The sequence below is a fragment of the Melopsittacus undulatus genome, chromosome 5 (genome assembly GCF_012275295.1).
Source record: "Melopsittacus undulatus isolate bMelUnd1 chromosome 5, bMelUnd1.mat.Z, whole genome shotgun sequence".
Lineage (NCBI taxonomy): Eukaryota > Metazoa > Chordata > Aves > Psittaciformes > Psittaculidae > Melopsittacus > Melopsittacus undulatus.
In genome coordinates this window covers 43732506-43746155 of record NC_047531.1, presented here as the reverse complement: position 1 = coordinate 43746155, position 13650 = coordinate 43732506, and the positions used below count along the sequence as shown (strand labels likewise).

General features: G+C 39.2%; 1 protein-coding gene across 1 annotated transcript in view; it reads right to left on the bottom strand.

Annotated features, from left to right (window-relative positions):
* IFT56 (intraflagellar transport 56) overlaps positions 1-13650 on the bottom strand; it is a 53560-nt gene that overhangs the window by 16493 nt on the left and 23417 nt on the right. Inside the window, exons 8-13 of the mRNA XM_013129377.3 lie at positions 13260-13431; positions 12797-12871; positions 11489-11591; positions 8749-8804; positions 6884-6937; positions 6476-6539 (exon numbers count right to left, since the gene is read on the bottom strand). Of these exons, the coding sequence (XP_012984831.3) occupies positions 6476-6539; positions 6884-6937; positions 8749-8804; positions 11489-11591; positions 12797-12871; positions 13260-13431 (524 nt within the window). The remainder of the gene's footprint in view (positions 1-6475; positions 6540-6883; positions 6938-8748; positions 8805-11488; positions 11592-12796; positions 12872-13259; positions 13432-13650) is intronic.

Genomic DNA, 13650 nt, shown 5'->3' with positions numbered 1-13650 from the left:
AAGTGTCAGTAAACTTTGCTGCCACTATATTATTGTAATCTTTATGCCATCATACTATGCTGTCATCTACCCTGAAACTGCATGCTGTGTTACTTGAAAACTATTTTAAAACATTTTTTAGAGATTCTGCTTACTAGGACTAATTTTAATCAGACTCAACCAGCAGAGACTGGTCAGAGAGGGATCATAGAACGGTGAGGGTTGGAAAGGACCTTAAGATCGTCCAGTTCCAACCCCCCTGCCATGGGCAGGGACATCTCACACTAAACCATGTCACCCAAGGCTCTGTCCAACCTGGCCTTGAACACTTCCAGGGATGGAGCATTTATAACTTCTTTGGGCAACCTGTTCCAGTGCCTCACCACCCTCACAGTAAAGAACTGCTTCCTTATATTTAACCTGAGCTTCTCCTATTTAAGTTTAAACCCATTACCCCTTGTCCTGTCCCTACAGTCCTTGCTGAAGAGCCCCTCTACAGCATCCCTGTAGGCCCCCTTCAGATACTGGAAGGCTGCTATGAGGTCTCCACGCAGCCTTCTCTTCTCCAGGCTGAACAGCCCCAACTTTCTAAGCCTGTCTTCATATAGGAGGTGCTCCAGTCCCCTGATCATCCTTGCGGCCCTCCTCTGAACTTGCTCCAACAGTTCCATGTCCTTAAGTTGAGGACACTAGAACTGCACACAATACTCTGAGGTCTTATGAGAGCAGAATGTAAAAGTCAGATCACCTCCTTCCAACCTGCTGGTCATGCTCCTTGTCATGTAGCCTACGACATGGGTGGTTTCTGGCCTGAGAGCACACACTGCCAGCTCATGTTCAGTTTTTCATTGACTGTCATGTCAATGTCGGTCAAGTCCTTCTCTACAGGGCTACTCTGAGTCACTTCTCTGCCCAACCTGTGGCTGTGCCTGGGATTGCCCAGACCCAGGTGTAGGACCCTGCACTTCACTTTGTTGGATGAACCCAGGCAACAGCTAGGAAGACACAAATGCAAGTGATGTCAAATCACTACTACTTCATGATGTCAAATGATCATTATCACAGTGAAAGATTTCATTAAAAAAACAAGTAAAACATCTGTAAATCTCACACATCTCAGCAAAAACTACTGGCAAAACCCCTAGAATTTTATAGTCCTAGTTCATCCCATGTGACTCATGCAGGAAGAGAAAAAAGTTCTCATTTTGAAAAATTTCTTCAGGTGACCTAAGAACACCTTGAAGAAAAGACTGCACAAAGTCCAGAAGAAGAGTTTCATTCCTCCCACCCAACACCAGATACACCTCGGTTAGTCCTAAAAGAGGAACAGTAACACGGAAAGGAGTGCTTTCCTCCATTTTCCTTCCAGTGTTTTTAGAATAGTTTATAAGACTGATGTTAAGCACCAAGATACACTGCACTTAATGGAAATGTTGATGTTAATTTACTTTCAGTAATGTCCCTCTTGCCCTATTTCATCCTTAACATATCTCAGAAATCCGGTCTGCTTAATTTTCCACCCAGTTGAGACTGGGAGAAGAGCATCAGAATTAACTATAAAAAACTAGTTATATCCTCCTTTGTAGTGCCAGTTCTATTTCATGTCATTGGGATTAAGAATTTTTAATAAGCTTAAAAAAAACCAACCCAAAGCAGGAAACCAAGCTTCTGTTCTGGGTGTTATTTATTGCTGCTAGAGGGAGAGTATAGACTCTTACACTGTAAGTGCTTCCTGATTTGAGGGATTTTGGGGTTGTTTTTTTTGTTTTGTTTGGATGTTCCTAATCCTCCTAGAGTACATAACTTTCAACATGAGATGAAATGTGTACATGTAGAAACACATTACACTGTATTCTTCCTAAACTCTCTGATGTTGCTTTTTTCTCAATGAAGTCATAGGATTACTACAGTTAATAAGAGCAAGTCAGAAGGAAATTTGTCATGAAAAAATATTCCACCTTGTCATTTTAGTCCATTAATTTTTGATAATCCACATTAAAATCAGGAGCCCTGTAGACACAGTTGTGAGCAAAGGATTTACTCACTTTAGTGAACACAACCTGCTTTTGTAACAAAGCAGCTAAGTGACTTGATAAAGATCTTAAACAGACAATCTGGTGGTGGCCCAGTGGGAAGTGTTGAAGCATGACTTACATGCTTGAATAGCAGGAGCAGGGCTGGCTATTTAGCAAAACCCCAAGTATACAAACAGCAAGAATTCTGTTAGAATCATAGAATAGTTAGGGTTGGAAAGGACCTCAAGATCATCTAGTTCCAACCCCCCTGCCATGGGCAGGGACACCTCACACTAAACCATATCACCCAAGGCTTCATCCAACCTGGTTTTGAACACTGCCAGGGATGGAGCATTCACTACCTCCCTGGACAACCCATTCCAGTGCGTCACCACCCTTACAGTAAAGAATTTCTTCCTTATACCCAATCTAAACCTCTGCTGTTTAAGTTTCAACCCATTACCCTTTGTTTTATCACTACAGTCCCTAATGAAGAGTCCCTCACCAGCATCCCTGTAGGCCCCCTTCAGATACTGGAAGGCTGCTATGAGGTCTCCATGCAGCCTTCTCTTCTCCAGGCTGAAGAGCCCCAACTTTCTCAGCCTGTCTTCATATGGGAGGTGCTCCAGTCCCCTGATCATCCTCGTGGCCCTCCTCTGGACTTGTTCTAACAGTTCCATGTCCTTTTTATGTTGGGGGCACCAGAACTGAACACAATACTCCAAGTGAGGTCTCACAAGAGCAGAGTAGAGGAGCAGGATCACCTCCTTTGACCTGCTAGTCACGCTTCTTTTGAGGCAGCCCAGAATACGGTTGGCTTTCTGGGCTGTAAGCGCACACTGCAGCCAGCTTATGTTCATTTTCTCATCTGTTCTTAATTCTAAATCCAGCAAAACAAAGGCAGCAGAACAAAAATGACCACAAATATACAACATAGTGGCTAACATGCTAAGTTACATAAAAACATACAAATTATGCTATTAGAGCCAAAGTCTATCTGGTTCAGAAGCTTCCTGAATAAGAATACAGGTATCAAAAGAATGTATTCTGATTTCACATGTAATACATGCTGTGCTACGTAATACCACTTCCTTTGAAGTTTCTCCTAGCTTCCAACAGTCTGCACTGAAGACTTCCTAATCATCACTGAAATATTGTGTTAAACAGCCACTGGGCTTTTCTTGTCCTTTTGTTTTCTTTTTAATACCTTCTAATTCTCACAAGATTCTGTATCAAAAAAGTTGTGTTATTTGAAAAAGCAGTTCATGCTCTTTAATTGTCTTGCATGATGTCAATGCTCCTTGGTTTTTGTATGGTACAGTAAATAATTCTTTTCTATTCCTCTTCTCCTTGTCATTTACAATGTTCTGTATTGTGAATGTAACCAAACCCAGTCATTATTTTCCAGGCCATGCATCTTCTTTCTCTGATCATCCTTGCTGTCTTTATTGTATCCTTTCTTTTTTTTTTTTTAAATGTAAGAACTAGAACTGCAGACAGTATCCAAGAAAGGAAACCGTATCGATATACAATGACACAGTAATTATTTTGTTTTGTTCTCTCTTTTCTCATCAATTCCTAAAATTCTCTTCAACTTTTCTGGCAATTTTGCAAATACAGTTTAAGGTGTCCCGCCCCCACCATGGACTACTTTGCATTTATCAAAGCTAAATTCAATTTGCATATTATTACCCAGCCTCAGATATTCTTCCACAGCTTTCATCATACTGAAAGCTTTCATTTTTCCTTCATTGGGTAATTTCGTACCATTGGCAAATCTAGTAATGTCATTATTTGTCCCCTATACCTCATTAATTATGAATACAAGCCTTTTCTTTAAAGAAACAAAAGGTTCCTTCAAGTGTTCAAATCAGGTGCATTTTATCCTTTTCACTGCTACTTCAATGAAAAATTTCTGTTAGAAATGAGAAAGGTTATTATGTAGCTTCCTTTCTTGAAATTAGTACTGATTTTTTTTAGGTATTTGCTAACACATGGATTTTGAATTTGATTATACTCAGATCACTGTATCGGAATGGGATTGTCATTATAAAATTTCTAATCAGGTTCTACATAATCTCTGTATTGGTCTACAGTTACTTGCTCACTTGTGTGTCCTGTAAGAAAGATGAAAACTTAGCATTTAAAAATTAATTCTTTATATCATGCTATGTCATTGCATTTAGTATGGCAATATGGGAAGAATAGAAGTCTCCAACAATTATTTCATTATCCTTCTATATAAAATCTCTAACCTCTTTAATATGTCACTCACTGTTCCCATCCTGGCTGGCTGGTGAATATTTAGCTTTAATATGATAACTCTCCTATTTGAGCTTGTAATTTAAAACCATTTCTTGTTACTGATAAAGAAAATATATTTACTTTACTCTGAGAGAAGGTTTCTATAACATTTAGAACCACTTCTCCACTGGCATCATCTATTTAGTAATGCCGCATTGTAGATTAAATAGGAAGAATATTCTACGTCACCTTCCTCCTATCACATTTAAAAATATTTTAGGTTTATACCTTCCTCTTCTAAACCCAGGCGCTCTACTTTATTCACCTTCTTTTAAAACATCTAATATTTGCCTAAAAACACATATTTGGTTTTCATGGGTTTGCTTTTTGTTTTGTCCTATCTAAAGTGAACTCTGTTTTAGAATCATAGAATAGTTAGGGTTGGAAAGGACCTTAAGATCATCTAGTTCCAACCCCCCTGCCATGGGCAGGGACACCTCACACTAAACCATATCACCCAAGGCTTCATCCAACCTTGCCTTGAACACTGCCAGGGATTGAGCATTCCTCTTCTATTTCCTGTTTACAGTTTGTTTACCTCCACCTGTCCTTTATTTGAAGATATAAAAACTCTCACACTATTTCACCTTTAAAGGAGGAGTTACTTTGAACTTCCGTATGTCAGCTTTTTCCCACAGGTTTCTAAAAAGATGACAAAGCAGTTTTTACATGGAAGTACCAAGACTCTAAGATGCTTGCAGTGGAAACCAATGTTTCCATTTACCTTTTGCTGGAAACGATCCTTCTAATAGGCTCACTTTTTCCCAAATAACCCACCTTCTTAATTGAACTACATTTCTGTTCTTTTATTCTTTCCTCTTCCCCTCAACCATACCTCAAGTCTCAGCCTCTCTATCTTGTTTAATATATGGGTTTAAAAATATTTCACAATAAAATTAAGTCTTCTATCTTCCTGACAATTTCAATTTTGTGTTTGGGCTACATCTTCACTATACATCTTTCTGGGGTATCTCTTCTCAGACTATCTCTACATTATTTTTATCCATGTGTCCTACAGTCACTCATGACACTTGCATGACTGTTATGGGCATTAAGAGGTCTACCACCATTTTATCACTCATGCTGTGACTTTACTGACATCACAAACCCTGTTAGTTATATGCCCACTGAGTTCTCCACTACTGCAGTTCATATTGCTTCTTTCTGTTAACTTGGATCCCAACTCCAAAGGGAAAGCCCCAATGCAAAAGGCATGCATTAGAAAAACCTCATCTACGGAGTCACTTCCAGCCTTCCAACATGAAGCTCTCTGCTGCCTAATCTCGACAGAATAAGGGCTGCAAAAGGAACATAATGGCTCAACAATATTTCTGAAAGTTCCATCAGTGCTGCTGCTCTGCCTCTTGAGCTCCTTCTCTTTAGTCACCATGGACACAGGAGACAGTGTTCTGTCTCTGAGGACTATAAGCTCTCTGCATCATAAACATGCTTAAGTTATCCACCTAAAGAAACAGTTCTAGTAACAATGCCTACAATCGAAGCACCATTTTGACTGAATTTCTATGTTCCAACTACTGTATTTTTATTTGGGATTTTGGCTTTACTTTGGTAGGGAGAAGGGAAAACAAGGTCTTATTTTGGTATATTACTGACTAAGTAAATATTGAAAATACACTGATTTTATTGTTAAGTTTTGTTTTTGCTTTTTTGTTTTTTCAATTCCACCATAGTTAGTCACAGAGCCTCCATTTCTCTCTGTAGTCCAATTCTTCTTTACATTTTTATCATCCTCAGTTCCAGGGCACCCTCAGTGCTAGAACTCTATGAACTCAATAGGCATTCGCTATCAGTCCTAAATTTGTACCTGTGAGGTTTCAGCCACACACTTCCTCTAATTATGCTATTGTCTTCTCTTTCTGTAATGGGGATTATTAGTCAAAGGCAAACTGCCACAATCTATCAGTGAAGACTAGCAGCTTACAGTATAGCCTCTTTTCCAGCCAAAATAATGTAGTAAGGCTTAGAATCAATTGAGACTGCTAATTTAAGCTTGCAAATTTGTTTCCAAATATATGTTAGACTGTTACTCACACTATAGCAACAAAATAACTAGCAAGTGCCATACTAACAGTCAGCAGTTAGACAGAGATATGTTGGTATATATTTGGAAACTGTAAGAAGGATTACATAATGGAGAAAGAACATTTCAAACATACCACATTCGCTGGCTGATTCACCCACCAACTGGAAAAACTGTTGAGCAATTTTCAGATGATCTCTCTGGGAGACAAAAAAAACCCCACCAACATGAGTTCCAGAGCTGATGCTCCAATACACAGTGAAAATACACTCTGAGGAATGGATGGGGATGTACCACTACACATGCCTAGAAGGCAAACAGGCCTTTTGGAAGCAGGACAGAAAAGTCAAATTCATCTTGATTTATTATCAGGACTAGCAACACAGATTTGCATTTCACTCATTCTAGATTGAGTATTATACAGAAGAAGAGACTCAAAGATCCTGCAATTAAATGACTGGCTCTTTTACTCCATTTCAGTCCCTACAGATCTGTTCATATTCTGCTTTTGGAGAAGTTGGAGAATCTCATGGTCTTCACTTACCAAGCCCATTTCTTGTCCAACTGCTGCATTTACCACTCCTTTGAGGATGTACTCCTGGGGGGGAAAAAAAAGAAAGAGTTAAAAGCATTAGAGAGGACAAAGTGAAGATTTCAGGAGACGAGTAAGAGCCACCTATATGTACATATTTTCATCCTAAATTCAACTCTATCCCAAATCAGTTTAATAGGTAGCTGGTTAATATGATACTATGATAGTGCTTCAGCACAGCAGGACAAAGTTACCCCCCAGAAATGCATTCTACTCACTAGTTAGTCACTTCTGTTAAGTATGTGGGATGCAAAGGTGTAATGTGGTTTCTGGTAAGTCTTATGCTCAAAGACAATGCACCAGAAGGAACACCATAACATACTATCATACTTTCTTCACAATCATATAACCAAGAATAGTAAGTGCTATATTGTTATGCTAGGGCACAGATCTCACATCAAGTATGCATATTGGTTAAGTATAACCACTAACATCCTTGCTCCAAAATGCATTGCATTTTTCATCAGAGCAAAAATGTCACTCGGTTTGTGCTCTGTGGTCATTTTATTACTCTACTGAAATTAGGAACAGGACTAGAGTACCCTGTAATCTCTATTCTGAGATACAACTATAGTTTAATTCTTCTCTAAACCAGATTTTCTCAGCATGTAACTGACTCATTTGTCTTACCAAAATCTTTTAATTAAGAAGTATTTCTATAAACATGCTTTAATAGGTGCTTTTGATAAATCTGGCCATCACTGCCACAGATATACACATGGAGAAAGAGAAACACCTACATAGACCAACAATGGAGTGCAAAGAAATAATCTGAGAGTAATAGCCAGCATGCTAAATAATAATTTTAGCACTCTTACCAACTCTCTTACAGATGCCAAATTGTTACCCTATAGGTATCATGACAAACAAGAAATGTGAGAAGACCTGAAGAAGGATATACAAATAGTTTTGCAAGACTTTGCGGGGAGCTCCTTCCAAGCGTGAGAAAATGGGGAGAAAAAACCCACAAAGATTCTTGTTTCAAAATGTGACCAAGCATGACACTGTTATGTGTATTAGGCACATATATCAGAAACAGAGGCTAAAGGACCAATAGATGTCGAAAACGGTTCAAGTAAGTCGTGCTATACTGAAAAATGCAAGAAGTGGGAAGCAACAGCAGAAGACACTCCTTAGCACAGAATCACCAGATCTGTGCTCCAGAGGTATTCCTTTCCCCTCCCTCCATCTAATCCTCACACAGACTCATGAAAGGTCCCTTTCATGCCCAGCTATGTGACCTTTGGAAAATAAACTGCAAAGAGGAATAAATCAGAGACTAAGGATGTTGGAACAGCCACAAAACAAAATTACAGTAGCAGCCAAGGGACACTGCACTTCTCACTCATTGCAGCCAAAGTGAGATGGGATTAGAAAAGACCTGTTATTTAAACCATTTAATCTAATCTAGCTAATTTTTACAGAAACGGCTTCAGAACAATCCACATAAGCATCTAAGCTAGCAGATCTGAGGGATGGTAATCATCACCAGGGCAGAAGTGACAAGCAGCTATAATTGGAAGAGGGCCTTCATCTATGTACTAATGGTCAGCTCTCCAGAATTAATTCTATACAACAGAGCTGTATTCTTAGCTAGTCCCAAGAGGTACAGTAAAAAACATCCTAAGTATTCATATATGCACATATATAATTTATGCATGTACATTAAGTCTATTGTTGATAAAGATGCAAAACACAAGAGTTTTAAGAGTGGGAATGGGACAAGCTGGCCTCAGGGTACCAGTTTTGTATGTGGCGGATTTCATATCCATTTATAAGCTCTGTCTTTTTGTACCATGACATTAGTTTCCAATTACCTGTGGAGCTGTAGGTTCCAGGTCCTTCATCAGGTTATAAGCCTCCTGCACATCATCTGAAATACCAGGCATTAGAATGCATAACAACCCATAGCACACTGTATTAGAACAAGTCACTCGTCCTCTACAACATTCCCTAATAGTCATAGACTAAGAAATAAAGCAGTCAGACAGGAGGACAAAGATAACTATAAATCACTGTGAATTTATATCACAATGGTGATGGTTTTCTAGAACTCAACAAACATGAAGTGTGTAATAGCTTCTTTATTACTACAAATTTCCTAGTAGAAATGACTTGCTCCCCTTGTTCATTATCCAATGGCTGCCTTCTCAATGGTACAAGGTCAAGATAATAAATCCATCATCTTCTTGTCTTTTCTCATATTTATTTACCCCTTAAGGAGGATAGGGTAACATGAATCTGGAGATAAACCTCATCTCTTCCTTGTCAATATTTCAAAATCTATCTAGCAGCTCTTACCTGATCCTAATTCTAACAAGGAAAAAGCACTACTAGTATAGAAGTTTAAATGTAAATTTTACATTCAATGAAAAACTTCCTTCCACCCAAGAAATAAACAAACTGAAAAGATCTTAAACACCTAAATCAAAAAAGATGTTGGCACTATGGTCAGCTTCGTAAACCAACCTAGTGAAGATGCCCCTTTTATTGGCAAAATTTTGTTAATACAGCATTGTACCGGCCTCATCAAGCAAAACTATTTTTTGTTAATACATACCATCCATACACAGTGGGGACAGTACTGTAGCGTGACTGCAGGCAATATACATTGGAGATGCAGGGCTCCCATCCAGCCCCTCTGCTTATGTACCCATCCCCTTGAGCAGTCATGTAGTAAGCCAGCATGAGGTACTAGACTAGCCAGAAGAATTTTTTTTTAATTAAAAATAGGGTTATTTTTTTTTTGTTAATTTTGGCTAACTCAGTTCACCATTAACCAACAGGAGGAAAAAAAACAAAAAACCAAAAAACAAACCAGCAGCCTTAATTTTCATTAATGTAGATCATCAGCACAGAATTATGCTCTTCAGGCTCCAACAGCACCCAAACCCTGCTAAAAGTCACTACCTCAAAGAGCTGAAAAAAAACCAGGATGGATGTTTGTGCTTCAGTCAGTCCAGCTCAGAGCATGTTGTAACACAATCCTACCCTTATCAGAAACCTTTAATTTTTGGAGAAACAGCTGTACTGGCTCCTCTGTCAGTATGCAAGTCATTTGTACACCAGAGTGAAGAACAGAAACTAACGAATGAAAATTATTGCTAGGTTGACAGCAAATTTGTAAACAAGGCTGATTCTTAAGTGATGCAGAAGATGTACTTCTGTGTAAGTAGAACTTAATTTGAAACATAGTTTTATGGTTGCACTCAAAGAGTTGTGGTCAACGGTTCAATGTCTGGCTGGAGACCAGTAATGAGTGGTGTCCCTCAGGGATCGGTGTAGGGACCGGTCTTGTTTAATATTTTTGTTGCTGACATGGACAGTGGAATCGAGTGTGCCCTCAGCAAGATTGCCGATGACACCAAGCTGTGTGGTTCTGTTGATACGCTAGAGGGAAGGAATGCCATTCAGAGGGATCTTGACACACTCGTGAGGTGGGCTGATGCCAACCTCATGAAGTTTAACCATGCCAAGTGCAAGGTCCTACACCTGGGTCAGAGCAATCCCAGGCACAGCTACAGGTTGGGCAAAAAGGAAATTCATGGTAGTCCTGCAGAGAAGGACTTGGGGGTGTTGGTCAATGAGAAAATGAACATGAGCCAGCAGTGTGCACTCACAGCCCAGAAAGCCAACCATATTCTGGGCTGCATCAAAAGGAGTGTGACCAGCAGGTCAAAGGAGGTGATCCTGCTCCTCTACTCTGCTCTCATGAGACCTCACTTGGAGTATTGTGTTCAGTTCTGGTGCCCCCAACATAAAAAGGACATGGAACTGTTAGAACAAGTCCAGAGGAGGGCCATGAGGATGATCAGGGGACTGGAGCACCTCCCATATGAAGACAGGCTGAGAAAGTTGGGGCTGTTCAGCCTGGAGAAGAGAAGGCTGCGTGGAGACCTCATAGCAGCCTTCCAGTATCTGAAGGGGGCCTACAGGGATGCTGGTGAGGGACTACTCATTAGGGACTGTAGTGATAGGACAAGGGGCAACGGGTTGAAACTTAAACAGCAGAGGTTTAGACTGGATATAAGGAAGAAATTCTTTACTGTTAGGGTGGTGACGCACTGGAATGGGTTGTCCAGGGAGGTAGTGAATGCTCCATCCCTGGCAGTGTTCAAGACCAGGTTGGATGAAGCCTTGGGTGATATGGTTTAGTGTGAGGTGTCCCTGCCCATGGCAGGGGGGCTGGAACTAGATGATCTTGAGGTCCTTTCCAATCCTAACTATTCTATGATTCTATGATTTTATTAACAGTATTATTGGTAATAATATCAGTATTATGTATGGTCATCTTGGCAACAAAATACTGCCATCTTCTGCAGCCCAAGAACCTCCAATACTCTGCTGAAGTAGATTTATTTGACTGCACACAATGAAAGCCCTTCTCTACAAGCCATGGGACCTCTTAGATCATTATTTTCCAGAGGAACAGAAAATTAAATAAATTGCATTTCACTACAAAGAAAAAAAAAACATTTAACTGAATAGTCAGTTGAGATCAGATGAATTAATGTCATCCCTGAAGCTATGGAAGAGCCAGAGGAAAGTGGTTTTTACCTTGCCGGAGATAGTAAATCACAAGATTCAGTCTTGCCTCAGGAATAACATCAACCAGAGGAGGCAGGACCTGCAAAGCCCCTTCTCCTCCTCGGAACACCACCTGCAGAGAAAAGCAGCATCTTGATAACTGTGTTATCTAAACCTTGTCTGTGATCCCTTAATTCAAGGAAATTAATCCTTAAATTCCTACATTAACAATAGGGAAAGGGCAGTGGTACTGACATTACCATATTCCCTATTTTAATATAACTATAGAATTATGCTGTGTGACAATCTTTATTTTGAAGAATATAAAGTATTTAATTCATCAGTAAATAATAACTTATTCCAGCTTTTAGCAACTCTAAGCAGTGATACATTATATATCAAAGATTTTAAAGAATAATATAGTCTGAGACAAGAGTAGGGGAATACATACAGAATTACAATTTGCTTATGAAGTGTTCATATGGAAAAATTCAGCTAACAACTCTGGACTTACTCAGAATGCAACAGGATCCTAAATTGTTTAGGAGCTGTCAATTACATTCCAGTTCCACATGACAGTACCTCCAACAGAATCTAACATACTTATTCAGTAAACCACTGGCAAAAAGACAGAAATTCAAAATAATGTTGACTTACAAAAGCTCAGTTGGAAAGCAGTTTCAACTCTTGGGGGAAAAAGTGTTAGCTTGCTGTGACTACTCTTGAAAAATGACAAAGCAACCAACTCCTCATTGTTAAATAAAAGCAATCTACTGTTAGGGGTTGATGAGCAAATAATATCACTGAAGGGAAAATTAACAGGTGATACCTTTTAACTGCAGAACACACAGCACAGTGCTGAACATTGCAGCTTTTTCCTGACAACTGCTTCTTAAGTACTTTTAGCATGAAGACCATTTTCTCTGAATTATCTTAATTCCACTAATCTTAATTCCACTCACATTGTTTTTGTATTAAGAGTTCAGGGTCATGCATTCTGACTTGTTTCTACAGTGTCCTTACTGACTGGGTTCCACAAAATATCTTGCAAAGGCGTTATTACAGGACATAAATTATTTTAATATGCCTTCCAGGTTAAAAACAACAGCATTATCATTTTCTTGACACACTCTCAAACTGACAGGAAAAAATGCCATGGATAAAAAATACACTTGATGGCGCACTGATTATATAGGTAGGATGTCTGAAGTGGGATTTACGTGGCAGCAGAGGTTCAGTTGGGTCTGCAAGTCCTAAAATATTCCATTTTATGAATCATCAAGAAAAGCTCTACAAATTAGTGTAGTTCATATTAAGTCCAAGAAATACATTACTTACCAGATTGTGCTTAATGAGCTCTTTGCCAAACTCAAATGATGATGAAGCATTCTCTATCAAGTTCTTGAGCTCTGCCTGGAATTACATATATTCCAAAATTTTAACAGAAGCATAAATGGAGTTTCAGACAAGCCTGCTAGAAAGACATCTCCAGCAATCCTGGATTACTGGAAGGTTTTTGCCCTAACAGTTTTATGTAATGTTTTAGTAATTGGGTAATATATATAGACACAAGGTCATAAGTAGGAAAAGTTTAAGACTACTGGGCACACATGCGGACAGATGGCTTAACACCCGGAAAACTGACAGAGGTGACATTCCTAAGAGAAGAACACGACAAAATAAAGACCTATATCTACATTACTCATTAAGACAGGCAAGGAAAAAAAACCAAAACAACAACAACCCTGTACAGAATCTTGAACTAAAATAAAAGTGAACTGAAGGGCTGTTCAATAGATACCTCAGCAGCCTTTCCATTGTAAAGGCGGAAATGGTTACAAGCCTTAAGGTTAAGAGCAATGGTACTGTCAGGAACTTGCTGAAGATAAACAGCTAGCACTTCCTGTGATACATCATAGTAATCCAGTTTGTAATAGCATAGGGCCACATATACATTCAAGGCCAGGTATTCCCTGTGGGAAAGAAGATTAAAGAGAACATTTAAATTCCACCACAAAGTTATACTACAGAACATTAAAATCAGTGATAAAGCTCTCACATTTAGTGTGACGTGTCCCTGCCCGTGGCAGGGGGGTTGGAACTAGATGATCTTAAGGTCCTTTCCAGCCCTAACTATTCTATGATTCTATGTCTATACATCTTTTACAAGCATGTCAAATCACAGAATCACC